Genomic DNA, 19641 nt, shown 5'->3' on the forward strand with positions numbered 1-19641 from the left:
GCTAGAGGAAGTGGTAGAAGCTGGTACAATTGCAACATTTAAAAGGCATTTAGATGGGTATATGACTAGGAAGGGTTTGGAGGGATATGGGCTGGGTGCTGGCAGGTGGGACTTGATTGGGTTGGGATATCTGGTCAGCATGGATAGGTTGGACTGAAGGATCTGTTTCCGTGCTGTACATCTCTATGACTCTGTGTCACTTGAGTGATTATCTGGAAGTGCAGGCTTAGAGGGAAATTCTGTTGGGATTTCGGATGGTCAGATCAACCACAATCTCATTGAATGGCAAAGTAGATTTAATGGGCCAAATGGCCTACTTCTTTTCTACATCTTAATGGCCTTAAATTGGTTGCGGCATTTCCTACAACAGTGTTATCCACAGATCTCTTTGCCTATCCACTCTATCTAGATTCCTGATAAAATTATGCACTTCAATTGAATCTGTTTTCAATCTCCTCAGTTCCAAAAAAAAAGCTGTAACCTATCCAATCTTTCTTGTTGACTAAAATTCTCCATTTCTGCCAGCATTGTGGTAAATCCTGCCCATTGCCTCTCCTGGTGCAGGGACCAGCATCTCTCTCAGTGCTCCAACTGTGACCTAGCTGGTGTTGTATTCATGTCCAGCACTACCCCCCCACCCCCCACTCTTATTTTTGCTGCCTTGGTTTGGTGCTGCGTATTTCTTAATCATCTTGTCTATTTGTGTGGGCATTTTCAGAGATCTGTGGATATGCATAGGACTTTAGTGCAGAAATAGGCCATTTGGCCCTTCAAACCTGCTCTGCCTTTCAATAAGGTCAGGACTGATTTGGTTGTGGTCTCCCCATGTATACCCCAAAACCTTCCATTTCCTGCTCTCACAGAAATCAAATTTGTTCCACTTTCACATGTATGCACTTCTCAGCATCCTACTGTTTATTGTATAATTTCTTGCCTTGTTGTCGTTAACCAAGCATGCGACCTTCCCCTTATCTGAACTGGCCAGGCTTTGCAGGAATGAGGTGACACTGCCCACCCTCCATTGCGATCATTACAGACTGTGCTCCTTGAAGCCTGCTCACAGACCAGGTTAAATCTCAAACAGGCTGAACTCTGCCAATTGGCTGCATTCTGAGCTCGCTATCATGCGACTGGATGCCCCCCCCCCTCTCAAAAACAAACAAAAATTGGCAAAGGCTTCTATCTGGATGGAGATTCAATTGTGGCATTGTGTTTATTTGGAGTAAGTGGGGTGAATGGGCAGCTCACCTGTTTTGACACTGAGTGCAAGGTAATTATACAATCATGTGGTTGATTCCTGGACCGGATGTCAGTTTCTTTGTTGTAACATGGACAACAGAACACAGTGACAGAGGATAGGCAAGAGTGACGGCCCTTGACATCGAGGCTGCATTTGTCCCAAGTGTGGAATCAGGGAGCGCTGGCAAAACTGGAGTCAGTAGCAATCGGTGGGAGGGTGGAGACACTCACTGGTTGGAGTCATATCTAGCACAAAGGAAGATGTTTATAATTGTTGGAGGATATTTCTGGAAGAGTTCCTCAAAGTAGTGTCCTAGCTCAACCGTCTTTGGCTGTTTCATCAATAACCTTCCCTCCACCATGAGGTCAGAGTAAGAATGTTCACTGACACTACCATAAGGAACTCCTGCAATGGTGTTCTGGGACAGTGGTAATTGATGACCAACAACCATGGATATCTTCCCTTGGCTTAGGCAAGTGTCTGACCTGGACAGCGTCCAAGTTTAAGTTGCTATGTTTGGATTAGATTAGATTAGATCACTTACAGTGTGGAAACAGGCCCTTCGGCCCAACAAGTCCACACTGACCCGCCGAAGCGCAACCCACCCAGACCCATTCCCTTCCATTTACCCCTGCACCTAACACTACTGGCAATTTAGCGTGGCTAATTCACCTAACCTGCACATTTTTGGACTGTGGGAGGAAACCGGAGCACCCGGAGGAAACCCACGCAGACACGGGGAGAATATGCAAACTCCACACAGTCAGTCGCCTGAGGCGGGAATTGAACCTGGGTCTCTGGCGCTGTGAGGCAGCAGTGACACTGCCAGAGGCTGCAGTATTGGATTCAAGATGCCTTAAGCAGATTATCCAGTTTTTCCCATTTGCTGATGTGTTGTGGGTATTGCTGGCTTCGCTGAGATCCTAGGACTGAGGTGATTGAGCTCCAACAACCACAAACATCGATGACTCCAACTAGCGGAGAGTGTGCCCCCAACTGCACTTTTTCCCAGATTCCTTGATGTCGCACTCAGTGGATTCAGCCTTGATGTCAAGGGCTGCCCCTCAGCTCATCTCCGGAATTCAGCTCTTTTGTCTATTTTTGAACCAAGTGGCACTGTGCCACCGTGCTGTGCCGTGTGGTAAGTAATGTTTGCAGCAATGACGTTTCCAATGAGAGGGACTCTGATTACTTTCTCTTAACATTCCCTTGCATTAATGTGATTGAAATCCCCAATATGAACATCCTGTGGGACTGCATTGACTGGAAACAAAGGCATACAACTACTACAAGAGCAGGTCAGAGGTGAGGAATACTGCAGTGAGTGACTCACTTCCTCATTCCCAAAGCCTGTCCACCATCTAGGAGGCACAAGTCAGGAGTGTGACAGAATACTCCCCCCTTACCAGGATGGGTGCAGCTCCAACAACACTCAAGAAGCTTGACACCATCCAGGACAAAGCAGCCGCTTGATTGGCCCCACATTGACCAGCTTTACTTTCACCCCCAATGCACAGTGGCAGCAGTGTGTCCCAGCTACATGATTCACTGCAGAAATACATCAAACCTCCTTTATTGGCATCTAACTAACCCATAACTGCTTCCATCTAGAAGGACAAAGGCAGCAGATATATGGGAACACCACCCCCTGCAAGTTCCCCTCCAGACTACTCACCACCCTGTCGTTGGGTCAAAATCCTGGAATTCCCTCCTTAAGAACATTCTGGGTCAACCTACAGCCATGGATTGAAGTCAATCAGGAAGGCGGCTCATCTCCCACCTTCTCAAGGGGCAACTAGGGATGGGTAATAAATATTGCCATTGGATAAGCTATTAAATGTGAGGAACCATCTTCCCCACTGGGCTAGCCATAAAAATTCCAAGGCACTGATCCTGAGGAAGCAAGATGTCTTGGCGCCAAGGAGATATTTGTGATGGACCTGCTCTGACATATTATGACAAGAGAGACATGGACCTGGGCTTTCTGGTTTGGTGGACACTGCCAGAGGCTGCAGTATTGGATTCAGGATGCCTTAAGCAGATTATCCAGTTTTTCCCATTTGCTGATGTGTTGTGGGTATTGCTGGCTTTGCTGAGATCCTGGGACTGAGGTGATTGACCTCCAACAACCACAAACATCGATGACTCCAACCAGCGGAGAGTGTGCCCCCAACTGCACTTTTTCCCCAGATTCCTTGATGTCGCACTCAGTGGATTCAGCCTTGATGTCAAGGGATGCCCCTCAGCTCATCTCCGGAATTCAGCTCTTTTGTCTATTTTTGAACCAAGTCTGTAGTGAGTTACTTATTTCATTGCTGTTTGTGGCAACTTGCTATTTGCAAATTGACTGCAGCAGCTACATTACAAATGTATTTAATTGGCTGTGAATTGCTTTGGGATATCCAAGGCTCCTGTATGTTTCCATTCGGGTAGCTTTGTGTCGATAATGGAATAGTGTAGGTTAGATGGGCTTCAGATTGGTTTCACAGGTCGGTGCAACATAGAGGGTGGAAGGGCCTGTACTGTGCTGGAATGTTCTATTTTCTGGATTAGTGGTGCTGGAAGAGCACAGCAGTTCAGGCAGCATCCGATGTTCTGTGTTCTGTGAGTTAAATAGAAATTGCAATGTGTACCATGGAGAGCTTACTGTAACTAACTGCTTCACCTAGACGAAAGTGAGGACTGCAGATTCTGCAAAGGCAAGACTAGAGTGGTGCTGGAAAAGCACAGCAAGTCAGGCAGCATCCGAGGAGCAGGAAAACTGACGTTTCGAGCTTCTGCCCAAAACGTTGATTTTCCTGCTCCTCGGATGCTACCTGAGCTGTGCTTTTCCAGCACCACTCTAATGTTAACTGCTTTACCTGTCCAGAGTCCCAGCCCATGCTCCCCACAATGGCACGTTTACTCCCCCTCCCTTCCCCACCTTGCACGGGGCCCACAATCCCCATTTGGGCTCAAACCCCCCCCCCCACCAAGCTGAGCTGGGTCCCTCACTGCCAAAGCCAGCCAGACTTGCTCACCATTTCCCCACTGACCACCATGAATCTGAGACAGCTGTGGATTACTGGGTGACAGTGCAGCTTATTGATGATCTGAATGAGTGAGGCTGGGCTAGACTCCATCTGTGAGAGAGGGCTGACTGGCCTCTCCTCATCCTGGGAACGAAGGAAAGCAGACAAGGTGGCCATCACTGTCCTTGGCGAATTGGGGTTACTGCAGTTACATTCAGTAGTGGGACCCTGTGCAAAGAATCTCGTGTTAAACCCACATTTGTTGAATTTCCGGTCATGTATTCAGAGGCAGGATGGGCTGTTAGATAGTGATTACACTGTTGGTAGGTTGGAGTTATTGATGGAAAATTTCAGCTTGTTTTATCTGGTTCTGCTTACCATTTTGGTTTAGAACTCAGCTGTCTCCTCTTCCCCCTTAAACAATCCCTTGGGATTGAGAGTGACTTCCACTTTGGGTTTGATGGGTTCTGAGGCAGTTTGAGACCAATGCTTGATCTGCACACACTGCCACGCATGTGACTGCGAGTAGACCATTCAGTGCTTCTAGCCTGCTCTGCTATTCAATAAGACCATGGCCGATCTGATTTTAATCTCAACTCTGCATTCATGTTTATCCCTGATAACCTGTCATCCCCTTTGTAGTCGAGACTTTCAGGAGATAAAGGGCTGGCTTTTCCTCAGAAGGCACTCCATTCATTCCAAACATTAGTCTAAAATGCCTTCTCTGAGCTCCTTCCAATGCACTCATGCCCTTCTGTAAGTCTGGTGACTGGTACGCAGTACTGTAGGTGTGGTCTTACCAGTACTAGGTATAACTAAAACTTGATCCTTCTTGCATTCAATTTCCTTCATAAAATCAAACAAAGCATTCTGTTAGCTTGAAAGGCCGTGTGGTGTTTGAAGGGTTATATGGATGGAGTGTGTAGGGGCTTGTCTTTCCCTCAGATAGTTTGGCTTCACCTTCACATGTTCCTTACAAAGTCTGGTGCTGTTTGGTTCCTTTCCAAGTGAACCTGCTGCATTCTGGTCAGTCCCACATCAGGCTCTCCCCTGAATGGGTGGCTGACGTTTGACTGCTTCAGCAATACTTTGTGGTTGTCCTGACAATGTTTCTGCCATCCACCTGGGAGTCTCCTGCCCCAGCCCCAAGTCTGGATTCCAGTGCTTCTGGACTCTGGTATCAGATACTGTAGTTTTTGTTATTTTTAATTGTCACACCTATCTAAGGTGATATGTTGTTATATTGGCTCCAATGTACAGGATAGGGAAAGCACAAATACTGATAGAAATGTATGTTTGCAGGAGGTTCACCCACATAACCCACGCTGGTTTTGTGCTGTTGTGATACGGTTTTCTAGCAGTAGAGTTGATGTGTGAGTTGATGAATATTGGGAAGCTGAGTGGAGCATCAGTACAGGTAGTTAGTATGCAGTGTTGCTGTCAAACCCCCGCTGTGTATTTCGTTGTTTGATTAGATTAGATTCCCTACAGTACAGAAACAGGCCCTTTGGCCCAACAAGTCCATACCGACCCTCCAAAGAGTAACCCACCCAGACCCATCTCCCTACCCTATATTTACCCCTGACCAACACAACTATCACTGGGTAATTTATCATGGCTGAGTTACCTGACCTGGCCATCTTTGGATTGTGGGGAGGAAACTGGAGCACCCAGAGGAAACCCACGCAGACACTGGGAGAATGTGTAAACTCCACGCAGGCATTACCCGAGGCTAGAATTGAACCCGGGTCCCTGGCGCTGTGAGGCAGCACTGCTAACCACTGAGCCACCGTGCCTCCCGTTTGGCAGTTGTGTTTCACGCCACAATTTCAAAATTGTTTGTCCCTGCAAAAGTATTTTCTTCCCAAGTGTCTGAGGTTTAAAAGGAGGCAGCTTCCTCACCAGCCACCTCCCCATCACACTGTCTAACACTGTGATAGTATCCAACAGCTGCTTGTTTCCGTATTGAGTTGTATTCATTGACGGTTCTGCAGCATGAGAATCCAAAGGTACAGTTCATCTCTAGTTAACGTAATGATAAACTCCACTTGGCATATTTCAATTCAAGGGGCCCAGTTGGAGCCAGTGGTCAGTATCCTACCACATTTTAATTCACTTGTGGCTGTTCCAGCATTTGCTGCCTATCCCTAGTTGCCCCCAGTCTTTGGCGTTCTTATTAGCTACGCAGGTCACATGTCTTCAATCTCTATTTTGCTTCACCCCTCGTCCTCCCCACTAGTCCTCACATGAGACCGTGGTGGTAAGATGGAACTGACTGTCAGGTGAGGAGAGAGCATGGCTGGATGCCCAGACAGAGCTCATTTTGTTTGTGGGAACAAGGTGTGCTGTTGCTGTGTAATGGACTGTGTAAGGTGCCAACAGATGGGCTCGGAGTCTTTCTGAGGAGCAGCACTCACTGAGCCACACGATGGTTTCTCTATTGACCGATATGTGGTCTTCCTGGTGAGTGTGCAGGGGCTGAGATGCTAGACACACAGGCCATGTTAACTCTGACACCGCCCCCCCCCCCCACCTCCACCTCCCCCTCCCCCCCCCCCCCACTCTGAGCTTTCTGCATTGGCTGCCTGTCAGTATCTGTTATCAGTTGCTTTTTTACTGCAGTTGCTCAAATCCAGTTGGAGAACATTGGGAGGCTTTACAGAACAACTGACAAAAAAAATTAACTTTTCACATTGCATTGCATGTAACACAGCAAGGGCCATTTCAGCTGCTGGTGAACCATGTCTGGGCCGGTCCCAAGCAGGGCCAGAGTATATGCAGATGTTAACACACAAAGACCCCGTGAGTACTGGGACTACGAATCACACGTCGTTGAATGGGGGTAAGAATAATTCTTGTGTGTGTCTCACGCTCTGTTGTCTTCTCTCAGGCTCCCTCGTGCACTTGTTTTTTTTCCTCTTTCTCTCTCTCTCTTTCTCTCTCTATCCCCCCCCTCTTTCTCTCTCTCTCCCTCTCTCTCTCTCTCTCTCTCTCTCTATACCTCTTCCTCTCTCTCTCTATCCCACCCCTCTCTCGCTATGCCCCCCCTCTCTCTCTCTATCCCCCCCATCCCCCCTCTCTCTCTCTATCCCCCCCTTTCTCTCTCTCTCTCTCCCCCTTTCTCTCTCTCTCTCTCCCCCTTTCTCTATCCCCCATCCCTCTCTTGCTATCCCCCCCCTCTCTCTTTCTATCACCCCCATCCCCCTCTCTCTAGTCCCCCCCTCTCTATCCCCCCCCCCTCTCTCTCCCCCCCTCTCTATATCCCCCCTTCTCTCTCTCTCTCTCTCTCTCTCTCTCTCTCTCTCTCTCTCTCTCTCTCTCTCTCTCTCTCTCTCTCTCTCTCCCTATCCCCCCTCTATCTCCCTCTCTCTTGCTGTGTGTGTGTGTGTTCAGCCGAGGCCTCCTATTGCTATCCATAACTGTTTACAACCTGTAAAAGGAACCTGATTATTCCCTCTCTTTGTCTTCTCACAATTAATTAATCTCTGATTTATACCAATCTAATACCCCAATCTCAGGTTGCTAATTTTTGTAACTTGGTTGCTCCCAATTACTCAGCGATTTTCTCCCCCACTTTCCTCTTGTGCGCCCACACTCTCACCCACATCCACCCCCTAGTTTTAGTATCGCTGTGCGGTTGACCCAGGGAAACGTTCTGGTGACCGGGATTTGAATCCTACCATGGTAGATGCTGTAATTTGAATTCGATAAACACATGGAGTAACAAGTCTAATGACGACCATGCATCTATTGTCAATTTTGGGGAAAACTCCACCTGGTTTGTTAATGCCCTTTAGGGAAGGAAATTGCCAACCTCACCTGGTCAGGCCTACATGTGACTCCAGACCCACAGCAACATGGTTGACTCTTAACTGACCTTGACTCCACATTTGGAGTATTGTGTGCAGTTTTGGGCCCCATATCTCAGGAAGGATGTACTGGCCCAAGAGTGTGTTCAGAGGAGGTCCCAGGAATGAAACGCTTAACATATGAGGAACGTTTGAGGAGTCTGGGTCTATGCTCGGAGTTTAGAAGGATGGGAAGGGGGGATCTAATTGCAACTTGAAGAATACCAAATGGCCTGGACAGAGTGGTTGTTGGGAAGATGTTTCAATTGGTAGGAGTGATGAGGACCCAAGGGCACAGCTTAGAGTAAAGAAATGACCTTTTGGAACGGAGATAAGGAGAAACTTCTTCAGCCAGAGAGTGGGGAATCTATGGAATTCACTGCCACAGAAGGCTGTGGAGTCACGTTATTGGGTATATTTGAGACTGAGACAGATAGGTTCTTGATTGTCAAGGGGATCAAGGGTTACGGGGAAAAAAGGAGAATGAGGTTGAGAAATGCATCAGAGTCGAGAGTGTGGCGCTGGGAAAACACAGCAGGTTAGGCAGCATCCGAGGAGCAGGAGAATTCACATTTCGAGCATAAGTTCCTGATGAAGAGCTTGTGCTTGAAACATTGATTCTCCTGCCCCTCGGATAATGCCTGACCTGCTGTGCTTTTCCAGCACCACACTCTCGACTCTGATCTCCAACATCTGCAGTCCTGATTTTCTCCTGGGAAATGTATCAGCCATGATTGAATATCAGAACAGACTCGATGGGCTGAATGGCCTAATTTCTGCTCCTATTAGATTAGATTAGATTACTTACAGTGTGGAAACAGGCCCTTCGGCCCAACAAGTCCACACCGCCCCGCCGAAGCGTAACCCACCCATACCCCTACATCTACATCTACCCCTTACCTAACACTACGGGCAATTTAGCATGGCCAATTCACCTGACCTGCACATCTTTGGACTGTGGGAGGAAACCGGAGCACCCGGAGGAAACCCACGCAGATACGGGGAGAACGTGCAAACTCCACACAGTCAGTCGCCTGAGATGGGAATTGAACCCGGGTCTCTGACGCTGTGAGGCAGTAGTGCTAACCACTGTGCCGCCTATGTCTCATAGTTTTATACCCTCTGGGCAATTAGGGATGAGCAACAAATGCTGGCCTAGCCAATGATGCACAGGCACAGCCATCCGTGCCCCACCCTTGCCTTTCCCCTTGGGCACCAATCCCCAGCCTGCCTGCAAACTGAGCTCACATGCACACTCCAACATGAGGGTTTTGTGATAGCACCAGCTAGTATGGGAATTGAACTCTCACTGCTGGTGTGACTCTGCAACATGAAGCAGCCTTCCAGCCAACTGAACTAAGCTTGTCCCCCACACCTTTCTGCTGTCCCTTTCAGTACCAGCAACCGAGTGCTGGAGCTGTCAAGCAGGAGGCTTTTACGCAGAACGAGTGATAACTGCAGAGATCTCTGACCTGTTCTCCCACTGTCCCATATAGCTGCAACGTGACAGCTCAGGGTGGTGACCAGTGACTGACTGACCACTCATTTGAATGTTGTTTTGTTTTCTCACACAGCAATCAAGACGATTATCAGTTAGTTCGGAAATTAGGTCGTGGAAAGTACAGTGAAGTCTTTGAAGCCATCAACATCACAAATAATGAGAAAGTAGTGGTCAAAATACTGAAGGTGGGTGTTAATTGTCTGACAGCACTAAATGACCGTAACTATCTGTTTCTCGTTCCTCGTGTTTTAATTTGCCCTCTTGATGTTCTCGGTGATTTCCCTCTCTCAGTCTTGCTGTTACCCAGAAAGGGCTGGGGATAGAGTGGGGAATCTCCTGTTTCTGGATTAGTGGTGCTGGAAAAGCACAGCAGTTCAGGCAGCATCCGAGGATCAGTAAAATCGACATTTAGGGCAAAAGCCCTTCATCAGGAATACAGGTATTCCTGATGAAGGGCTTTTGCCCGAAACGTCGATTTTACTGCTCCTCGGATGCTGCCTGAACTGCTGTGCTTTTCCAGCACCACTAATCCAGAATCTGGTTCCAGCATCTGCAGTCATTGTTTTTACCTGGGGAATCTCCTGTGGATTAGTCTGCCACAACACCTGTTGGTTAGCCAGCAGTGACGATAATCATAGAATCCCTACAGTATGGAAACAGGCCATTAGGCCCAACAAGTCCACACTGACCCTCCAAACAGTAACCAACCGAGACCCATTACCCTAACCTACCATTCTACATTTACTCTTGACTAATGCACCTAACTCGCACATCCCTGAACACTACAGGCAATTTAGCAAGGCCAGTTCACCTAACCTGCACATCTTTGGATTGTGGGAGGAAACCAGAGCACCCGGAGGAAACCCACGCAGACACGGGGAGAATGCGCAAACTCCACAGTAATCCATAGTTGCCTGAGCTAGGAATTGAACCCGGGTCCCTGGTGCTGTGAGGCAACACTGCTAACCACTGAGCCACTGTGCCAATACTGAGGAATGGGATCTGTAGCCATACCATTACTCTAGTAGCTGCTGTAGGCTTATGCACTGGATGGGAAGTTCCCGTGGTCTCTGATACGATGCAAGACATGAACATGTGCTTTTGTTTGCAGAGAAGGGCTTTTTGCGTGTATTCAGTGCTTGTATTACCTGGGATTTGGGGAGTCCTCAGATTGCTGCTACTTTCTCTTTGGCCAATCAGAATTGATTTGCCAACCAATAAGCACCCTTCCCTCCAGTAGTTAAGAGTAGCTGTGATTGTTTGAAAATTGCCGTTCTTGTTGTTAGTCCTGAATGAGTGTAAGACACAAGTTTCAGAAACGTGTCTTTTTTCAGCAGGGTTAAATTTAAACTCTAACAAAAACAGAAGTTGCTGGAAAAGCTCAGCATGTCTGGCAGCATCTGTGAAGAGAAACCAGAGTTAATATTTCAGGTCTGGTGACCCTTCCTTAGAACTGATCTGATTTCTCTTCACAGACGCTGCCAGACCTGCTGAGCTTTTCCAGCAACTTCTGTTTTTGTTTCTGATTTACAGCATCCACAGTTATTTCGGTTTTTATTTAATGTAAGTTCTGATTGTTTTGTGAATCCTGTGCGAACGCTGACTGAATTCTTTGCTTCCACAGCCTGTAAAAAAGAAGAAAATAAAGCGAGAGATAAAAATTTTAGAGAACTTGCGTGGGGGCCCCAACATCATAAACCTGCTAGACATAGTAAAAGACCCAGTGGTGAGTACTGAATGTTATCAAGAGGCTTTTCCTAAAGTCTCTGGGATCACAGCAGGCTGAGAAACCAGGGTTGTTGTCTGCATTCCAACCATCGCGGGTCTTTCGTATCATGTCACCCCTTGGCCTACTTTGTTCCAAAGAAAACAACCCAATCTCTCCCTGTAGCTACAATTCTCCAGCTTTGGCCACACTTTTGTAAACCTTCTTTGGCTTCTGTCCAGGGCAAATACATCCTTCCTGTAATGTGACCAGAACTGTGCACAATACTCCAGTTGTGACCTCACCACTGTCTTATACAGTTTCATCAGTATATACCTACTTCTGTATTCTGTACCTTCACCAATGAAGGAGAGCATTCTATACCTCTCACACCTGTACTGCTACTTTTAGGAAATTGTGCTATTGCATGGTAAGATCTCTCACTTTATCTACCCCCTCAGTATATTACTGTTTATTGTGATTTCCCTTTTACTGTTTACCTAAATGCATTACCTCACACGTACCACAGTTGAATTCCAGCCTTCTATTATTTTGGTGCCTGCAGCTATCCTCTGCATTATGCAACTAATTTTTGTCATCCACAAATTTCCCAACTGTACTCCCCATGTTCAAATCCAGATCATTACTGTGTCCAAAACCAGCAGGGGTCCCAACACTGAGCCCTACAAAACACCACCTGAAACAGCTTTCTATTTGCATGGACAACCATCGATTATTAGTATTCGTTTCCTGGCATTAACCCAGCTTTGTATCCAGTTTGACATGTTGCCCTGGATCCCCTGGGATTTTACTTCTTTGGCCAGTCTGCTGTTTGGAATGTTTCCTTCATTGGGAGATCCTAGGGGTCACTTTTAAAAAAAAAAGGGTTGCCCATTTAAGACAGATGAAGGAAAAAAAAATCTCCAAGGGATGTGAATCTTTGCCTCCTCAAAAAGTGATAGTAGCAGAGCCTTTAAATACTTGTAAAGCAGAGATCGATTATTGGTAAGCAAGGGGGTGTAAGGTTATTTGGACTAGGTGGGAATGTGGAGTAATCAGGTCAGCATGATCTTATCGAATAGTGGAGCCAGGCTGGAAGGGCTGAGTGGCCCTAACTCATATCTTTATAACATCCTGGTTTGTGATCCTCCTGGTGTTCATATAACTATAAGACCAGAAGAAACAGGAGTAGGCCGTTCGGCCCCTTGAACCTGCTGCGTCATTCAATAGGATCATGGCTGATCCCACATTCCTCACATCCACTTTCCTGCCCTTTCCCCATATCCTTCCATTCCCCAACTAATCAAGATGCCATCAATCTCAGCCTTAAATATACAGAAGAACTCTGCTCCCACACTCTCTGTGGCACAGATTTCCAAAGAGACTCAGCCCTCTGAGAGAAGAAATTCCTCGTCATCTCAGTCTTAAATTGCTGCCCCTTTGTTCTGAGACTGTGCCCTCTGGTCCTTGACTCTCCCATGAGGGGGAACATCCTCTCAGCATTTACCCCATCAAGCCCCTCTGGACTCTGATGTGTTTCTCTGAGGTCGCCTGTCATTGTTCTAAAGTAATTTGTACAGAATCTCAACCTGTTTAACATTGGCTCAGAATGCTTTTGTAAATGTCTCTCAGTATCTAGTTTATGAAACCTGAATGTGTACAAGCGGTTGAGAGTACTGATGTCATGAATAAGATTTCAAGGTCGCAGGAGTGAACCAGCAGGCAGGAAGGTGGCTTGAAGTGAGTCTACTTCAATGCCAGGAGCATCCGGAATAAGGTGGTGAACTTGCAGCATGGGTTGGTACCTGGGACTTTGATGTTGTGGCCATTTCGGAGACATGGGTAAAGAAGAGACAGTAATAGTTGTTGCAGGTTCCAGTTTTAGATGTTTCAGTAAGATCAGGGAAGGTGGTGAAAGCGGGGGAGGTGTGCTATTGTTACAGTATTATGGTGGCAGAAAGGACGTTTGAGGACTTGTATAGTGAGGTAGTATGGGTTGAGGTTAAAAACAGGAAAGGAGAGGTCACCCTGTAGGAGTTTTCTGTAGGCCTCTGAACAGTTCCAGAGATGTAGAGGAAAAGATTATTCTGGAGAGGAGCGGAAGTAACAGGATAGTTGTTATGGGGGACTTCAACTTTCCAAATATTGCCTGGAAACGCTATAGTTTGAGTACTTTAGATGGGTCAGTTTTTGTCCAATGTGTGCAGGAGGGTTTCCTGACAGTACGTAGATAGGAAAAAAGTGGGTACTGCAGATGCTGGAGTATATAGATAGGCCATCAAGATGCGAGACCACATTGGATTTGGTACTGAGTAATGAACCTGGCCAGGTGTCAGATTTGGAGGTAGGTGAGCATTTTGGTGACAGTGACCACAATTCAGTTACATTTACTTTAACGATGGAAAGGGATAGGTATATACTGTAAGGCAAGAGTTATAGCTGGGGGAAAGGCAATTATGATGCAATTAGACAAGATTTAGGATGCAGAGGTTGGAGAAGGAAACTGCAGGGATGGGCACAATTGAAATGTGGAGCTTGTTCAAGGAACAGCTACTGCGGGTCCTTGATAAATATGTTCCTGTCAGGCAGGGAGGAAGTGCTCACGCAAGGGAACCGTGGTTTACTAAAGAAGTTGAATCTCTTGTCAAGAGGAAGGCAGCGGCTCATGTTAGGATGAGACATGAAAGCTCAGTTAGGATTCTTGAGAGTTACAAGTTAGCCAGGAAAGACCTAAAGAGAGAACTAAGAGCCAGGAGGGGTCATGACAAGTCTTTGGCAGGTTGGATCAAAGAAAAATCTATAGGTATGTCAGGAATAAAAGAAAGACTAGGGTAAGATTAGTGCTAGTCAAGGACAATAGTGGGAAGTTGTGCGTGAAGTCTGAAGAGGTAGGAGAGACGCTAAATGAATATTTTTCATTAGTATTCACACAGGAACAAGACAGTGTTGTTGAGGATACTAAGAAACAGACTACTAGACTAGATGGGCTTGAGATTCACAAGGAGGTGTTAGCAATTCTAGAAAGTGTGAAAATAGATAAATCCCCTGGGCCAGATGGGATTTAGAGTCAAGATTAGAATGGCGATGGAAAAGCACAGCAGGTCAGGCAGCATCTGAGCAGGAGGAAAATCAGGCTTTTGCCTGAAATGTCAATTCTCCTGCTTGTCGGATGCTGCCTGACCTGCTGTGCTTTTTCAGCATCACTCTAATCTTGAATCTGATCTCCAGCATCTGCAGTCCCCAGATGAGATTTATCCTAGAATTCTCTGGGAAGCTAAGGAGGAGATTGCAGAACCTTTTGCTTTGATCTTTATGTTGTCATTGTCTACAGGAATAGTGGAAGTTAGCAAATGTTCCCTTGTTCAAGAAGGGGAGTAGAGACAACCCTGGTAATTATTGGCCAGTGAGCCTTCGGTTGTGGGAAAATGTTTTGGAAAGAATTACAAGCAATAGCGTTTATAATCATATAGAAAGGAACAATTTGATTAGGGATAGTCAACACAATTTTATGAAGGGCAGGTCGTGCCTCACAAACCTGATTGAATTCTTTGAGAAAGTGACAGGTAGATGAGGGTAAAGCGGTTGATGTGGTATATATGGATTTAAGTAAGGTGTTTGATAAGGTTCCCCACAGTAGGCTATTGCACAAAATACAGAGGCATGGGATTGAGGGTGATTTAACAGTTTGGATCAGTAATTGGCTAGCTGAAAGAAGACAGAGGGTGGTGGTTGATGGGAAATATTCATCCTCGAGTTCAGTTACTAGTGGGGTACCGCAAGGATCTGTTTTGGGCCCACTGCTGTTTGTCATTTTTATAAATGATCTGGATGAGGGCACCTGGATGGGTAAGTCAATCTGCAGGTGACACTAAAGTTGGAGAAGTTGTGGATAGTGACGAAGGGTGTTGCAGCTTACAGAAGGATATTGATAAGCTGCAGAGCTGGGCTGAGGTGGCAAATGGAGTTTCATGTGGAGAAGTGAGAGGTGATTCACTTTGGAAGGAGTAACAGAAATACAGAGTACTGGGCGAATGGTAAGATTCTTGGTAGTGTAGAGAGATCTCAGTATCCATGTACATAGATTCCTAGAAGTTGCCACCCATGTTGATAGAATTGTTAGCTTTTATTGATAGAGGGATTGAGTTTCAGAGCCATGAGGTCATGTTGCAGCTGTACAAAACTCTGGTGTGGCCACACTTGGAGTACTGCGTACAGTTCTGGTTGGCACATTATAGGAAGGATGTGGAAGCTTTGGAAAGGGTGCAGAGGAGAAATACCAGGATGTTGCCTAGTATGGAGGGAAGGTCTTTTGAGGAAAGGCTGAGGGACTTGAGGCTGTGTTTATTAGAGAGAAGGTTGAGAGGTGACTTGGGGGCATACAAGATAATCAGAGGGTTAGATCGGGTGGCCAGTGAGAGCCTTTTTCCTCTGATGGTGATGGCTAGCACGAAGGGACATAGTTTAAATTGAGGGGTGTTAGATATAGGACAGGTGTCAGAGGTGTAGTTCCTTTACTCAGAGAGTAGTAGGGGTGTGGAACGCACTGCAACAGTAGTAGACTTGCCAACTTCAAGGGCATTTAAATGGTCATTGGATAAACATATGGATGAAAATGGAATAGTGTAGGTTAGATGGGCTTCAAATTGGTTTCACAGGTCGACGCAACATCCAGGGCTGAAGGGCCTGTAATGTTCCATGTTCTGTGAAATTCCCTTAGAATCTAAAATGTTTTATCTGAATCCCTTCTCGTTCTCCAACACTCCAGTCAGTATATTTGGACATACAGTGAAATATATCTAATTTAATTAAACACTGACTAAAAACTCCTTTCTTTTCTTTCTATGCCTTGGAATGGGCCTTTCTCAGTCTCGGACGCCTGCACTGGTATTTGAACATGTAAACAACACCGACTTCAAGGTGAGTTAAGTTATGAATTGTTTTGAAGAGGTGGTTGCAGGAATTATCTCATAATTATTGACCAAGGTATGGTTGTAGGTAGAAACTCATTGCACAGATTGAGCCCATTTACCCATCTTTGTGCTAATTCAATTTTACAGTTCAAAAGTAATCTCACTAAGGCATTCCATAGTCTATTTCCTTCAACATTCCCTCCCTCCACCACTGATGCACATTATCTACAAGACACACTGTGTTATCTCACCCAGGCTAGCACCTTCCCTTACTGGGAATATACCATCTAGAAGGACAAAGACAGCAGATATATAAGAATGCCTACAAGTTCCCCTCCAAGCCACTCACTATCCAGACTTGGAAATTTATCGCCACTCCTTCAGTGTCACTGGGTCAAAATCCTGACATTCACCCACCATCCAGACTGTGCGTCTACCTACAGCACATAAACTGCAGCAGTTCGAGAAGGCAGCTCACTGCCACTACCTCCAGGGCAGTAAATCCTCTCCTATCTAGTGATGCCCCCATCCCTTGAATGTATTAAAAAATTTTTTTTTTTACAAAGCTGATTTGATTTCAGGCTGGTAATTTTCCTAGCTGAGGCAAAGGGGGCTACAAAGCTACGATCTCTCATAAATGTGACAAACAACATTTGAAAATCTTTCAGAAGAAATTCTCGGCAGATTCTTCCTGAGCAGCTGTAGTTCCTGTGGTGTAGTTACACCCACGTTGCTGTTCAGGATGGAGTTCCAATGTAACCCAGCCATGGTGAAGGTTTGAAGATATTGTTTCACATTGGAATGGTGTGTGACGTGAAACCTAATACTGTTCCCTTGCAGCTGTTCCCCTTTGCTTTCGAGAAGGATAGCTCCATATCCTTCTCTCCCTGCATTTTATGGAGAAAGCAAAAAGTAGGGCTGGCCTTAAATTCTGGAGATTCCTGTTAAAGATTTCACACTTAAGGAGATCTCAACTCATTGGTTCTTCTGCTTGCTGTTCTACCACTTCCTGCTATGAAAAGATGCTCACATTAGGAGCTGGTTACGGTTTGTCACCTCTGGTAGGCATGTTTTACTCAGCTTCCACGTTGGTCCCAGGTATCGACCAGGTGCTGCTGGTCATCTTGCCATGATGATGCACACGAGTTTAAGATGCTTCAATCTAGCAACTGTATGAGTCAAACGGCAAGCAGAATTGGGCCTCCAGTAAAATGGAAGAAAGTAAAAAGGTGGTTTTGAGCTAAAATTCATAACATGAATAGGGCACGGTGGCTCAGTGGTTACAATGCTGCCTCCCAGTGTCAGGGACCAGGGTTCAATTCTCGCCTTGGGCAACTGCTGTGTCGAGTTTGCACATTCTCCCAGTGTCTGCGAGGGTTTCCTTCAGGTGCTCCGGTTTCCTCCCATAGTCCAAATATGTGCAGGTCAGGTGAATTGGGTGAATGCTAAATTGCCCGTAGTGTTAGGTGCATTAGTCAGGGGTAAATGTAGGGGAATGGGTCAGGTGGGTTGCTCTTCGGAGGGTTGGTGTGGACTTGTTGGGACGAAGGGCCTGTTTCCACACTGTAGGGAATCTAATCATTTGTTAGCTCATCCACTAATTGTGTTAAAGTGAAGGAATTTGGTGTTTGTGGAAGAACTGGTGTGAGAATTCAATTATAAGGGCTCCACCCTGATGAAGATGTCCAAGATAAAATTGCGAATGAAGTAAGGGTGTAGCCACTGGCCTGATCTCGAGAAGCATGTGATAGGAGGCATCCCAGTGACTTGTGTGATGAATATAGTCTGAGACATTTTCAGATCCTAGACCACCGATGAGACCAAGTGGCATCTGCAAAGCAGTAACACCCAGATTGTAGATATACCAGGAGGTCTGATATCGTTTAGGGTGTGTCCCCCAAGGATCATGTTTGCAATGAATGGAGCGTGTGGATGAGTTAATAGAGAAAAACCCTTCTCAAAGAGTGGAATGACTCATGCTGCTGTGCTGTGCTGTGTTTGATTCTTTTGGTCTAGTTTAGTTATTGGATGCTGCAAATGTGCAATCAGATTGTTCAAAAAAATATAGATGGAGAAGGAGGCGATTTGTTCCGGATGGTGTTTCTAAATCTAGATCTGGCCCACTAAAAGACCATAAAACATAGCAACAGTAATCAGCCATTTTGCCTGCTGTGTCCTTCAATGAGATCATGGCTGATCCGAAAATCCTCACTTTCACTCTCCTGCCTTTTCCCCATCATCCTCAATTCCCTTCTTGATTAACAAACTGACTATCTCAGCCATGATGTACTTAATGACCCCTCCAGCCTCAGCAGCCCTCTGAGGTAAAGAATTCCACAGATTTGCTGCCTTCTGAGGGAATGTGTTCATCCCCATCTCAACTTGAATGTTCAACCTATTATTCTGAGAATGTGATCCTTATGATAATGTCACAGTCAGAGTGACTCTGACTGAATTCCAGCTGTCTGTCATTGCTCTGGACATTGCTTGTGATGATTTTTAAAATGCTATGATTGTGGTTTGAAGTTGGAATTTTTAGTAACAGTTGGGCAGCACATTATTGACACCACATCTGAAGCATTGAGTGTAGTTTTGAAACCTTTTTAACTAGGAGCAGGAGTGGGCCATTTGGCCCATTCATCAACATGATCTTCTATCTCAGTACCATACTTCTGATCCCTCCTTATACCCCTTGATGCCTTTAGTGTCTAGAAATCTGTCTCTTTCTTGAATATATCCAATGACTTGGCTTTCACAGTTCAACGTGGCAAAGAATTCCACAGGTTATCCATACTCTGGGTGAAGACATTTTCCCTCCTCTCTTTCCTAAATAGCCTAACCTGTATCCTGAGACTGTGTCCATTATTCTAGACTCCCGACACAGGGGGAACATTGTCCCTGCATCCTGCCTGTCTGGTCCTGTCAGAATTACATTGATGTATGAGATCTGCTTTCATTCTCCTGAACTCCAGTGGTCACCGGCCCAGTCAACTCGGTCTCTCCTCAGATAAAAATTGCCGTCCCAGGAAGATTTTCACCTTTCTTTGAGAAGGTGACCAAACAGATTAATGAGGGTGAAGCAGTTGATGTAATGTATATCGATTTCAGTAAGGTGTTTGATAAGGTTCCCCACGGTAGATTATTACACAAGCCACGTAGGCATGGGATTGAGGGCGATTTAGCGGTTTGGATCAGAAATTAGCTAGCTGAAAGAAGACAGAGGATAGTGGTTGATATTCATCCTGTAGTTCACTTCTAGTGGGGTATTGTAAGGATCTATTTTGGGTCCACAATTGTTTGTCATTTTTATAAAAGACCTGGATGAGGGCATAGAAGGATGGGTTAGTAAATTTGCGGTGACACTAAGATCGGTAGAGTAGTGCTGAAGGATGTTGCAGCTTTCAGAGGGACATAGATAAGCTGCAG

General features: G+C 45.9%; 1 protein-coding gene across 5 annotated transcripts in view; it reads left to right on the forward strand.

The window, feature by feature from the left end:
* LOC140480902 (casein kinase II subunit alpha) overlaps window positions 1–19641 on the forward strand; it is an 85114-nt gene that overhangs the window by 29154 nt on the left and 36319 nt on the right. For 4 of the 5 annotated variants that reach the window (XM_072576472.1, XM_072576473.1, XM_072576475.1 and 1 more), the window contains exons 2-5: window positions 6956–7093; window positions 9674–9785; window positions 11225–11326; window positions 16172–16222. In XM_072576472.1, the coding sequence (XP_072432573.1) occupies window positions 6993–7093; window positions 9674–9785; window positions 11225–11326; window positions 16172–16222 (366 nt within the window). In that variant the 5' untranslated portion in view covers window positions 6956–6992. The remainder of the gene's footprint in view (window positions 1–6955; window positions 7094–9673; window positions 9786–11224; window positions 11327–16171; window positions 16223–19641) is intronic. The other variant, XM_072576477.1, reaches the window with a different exon arrangement.

This window comes from Chiloscyllium punctatum, chromosome 8 (assembly GCF_047496795.1).
Source record: "Chiloscyllium punctatum isolate Juve2018m chromosome 8, sChiPun1.3, whole genome shotgun sequence".
Classification (NCBI taxonomy): Eukaryota; Metazoa; Chordata; class Chondrichthyes; order Orectolobiformes; family Hemiscylliidae; genus Chiloscyllium; species Chiloscyllium punctatum.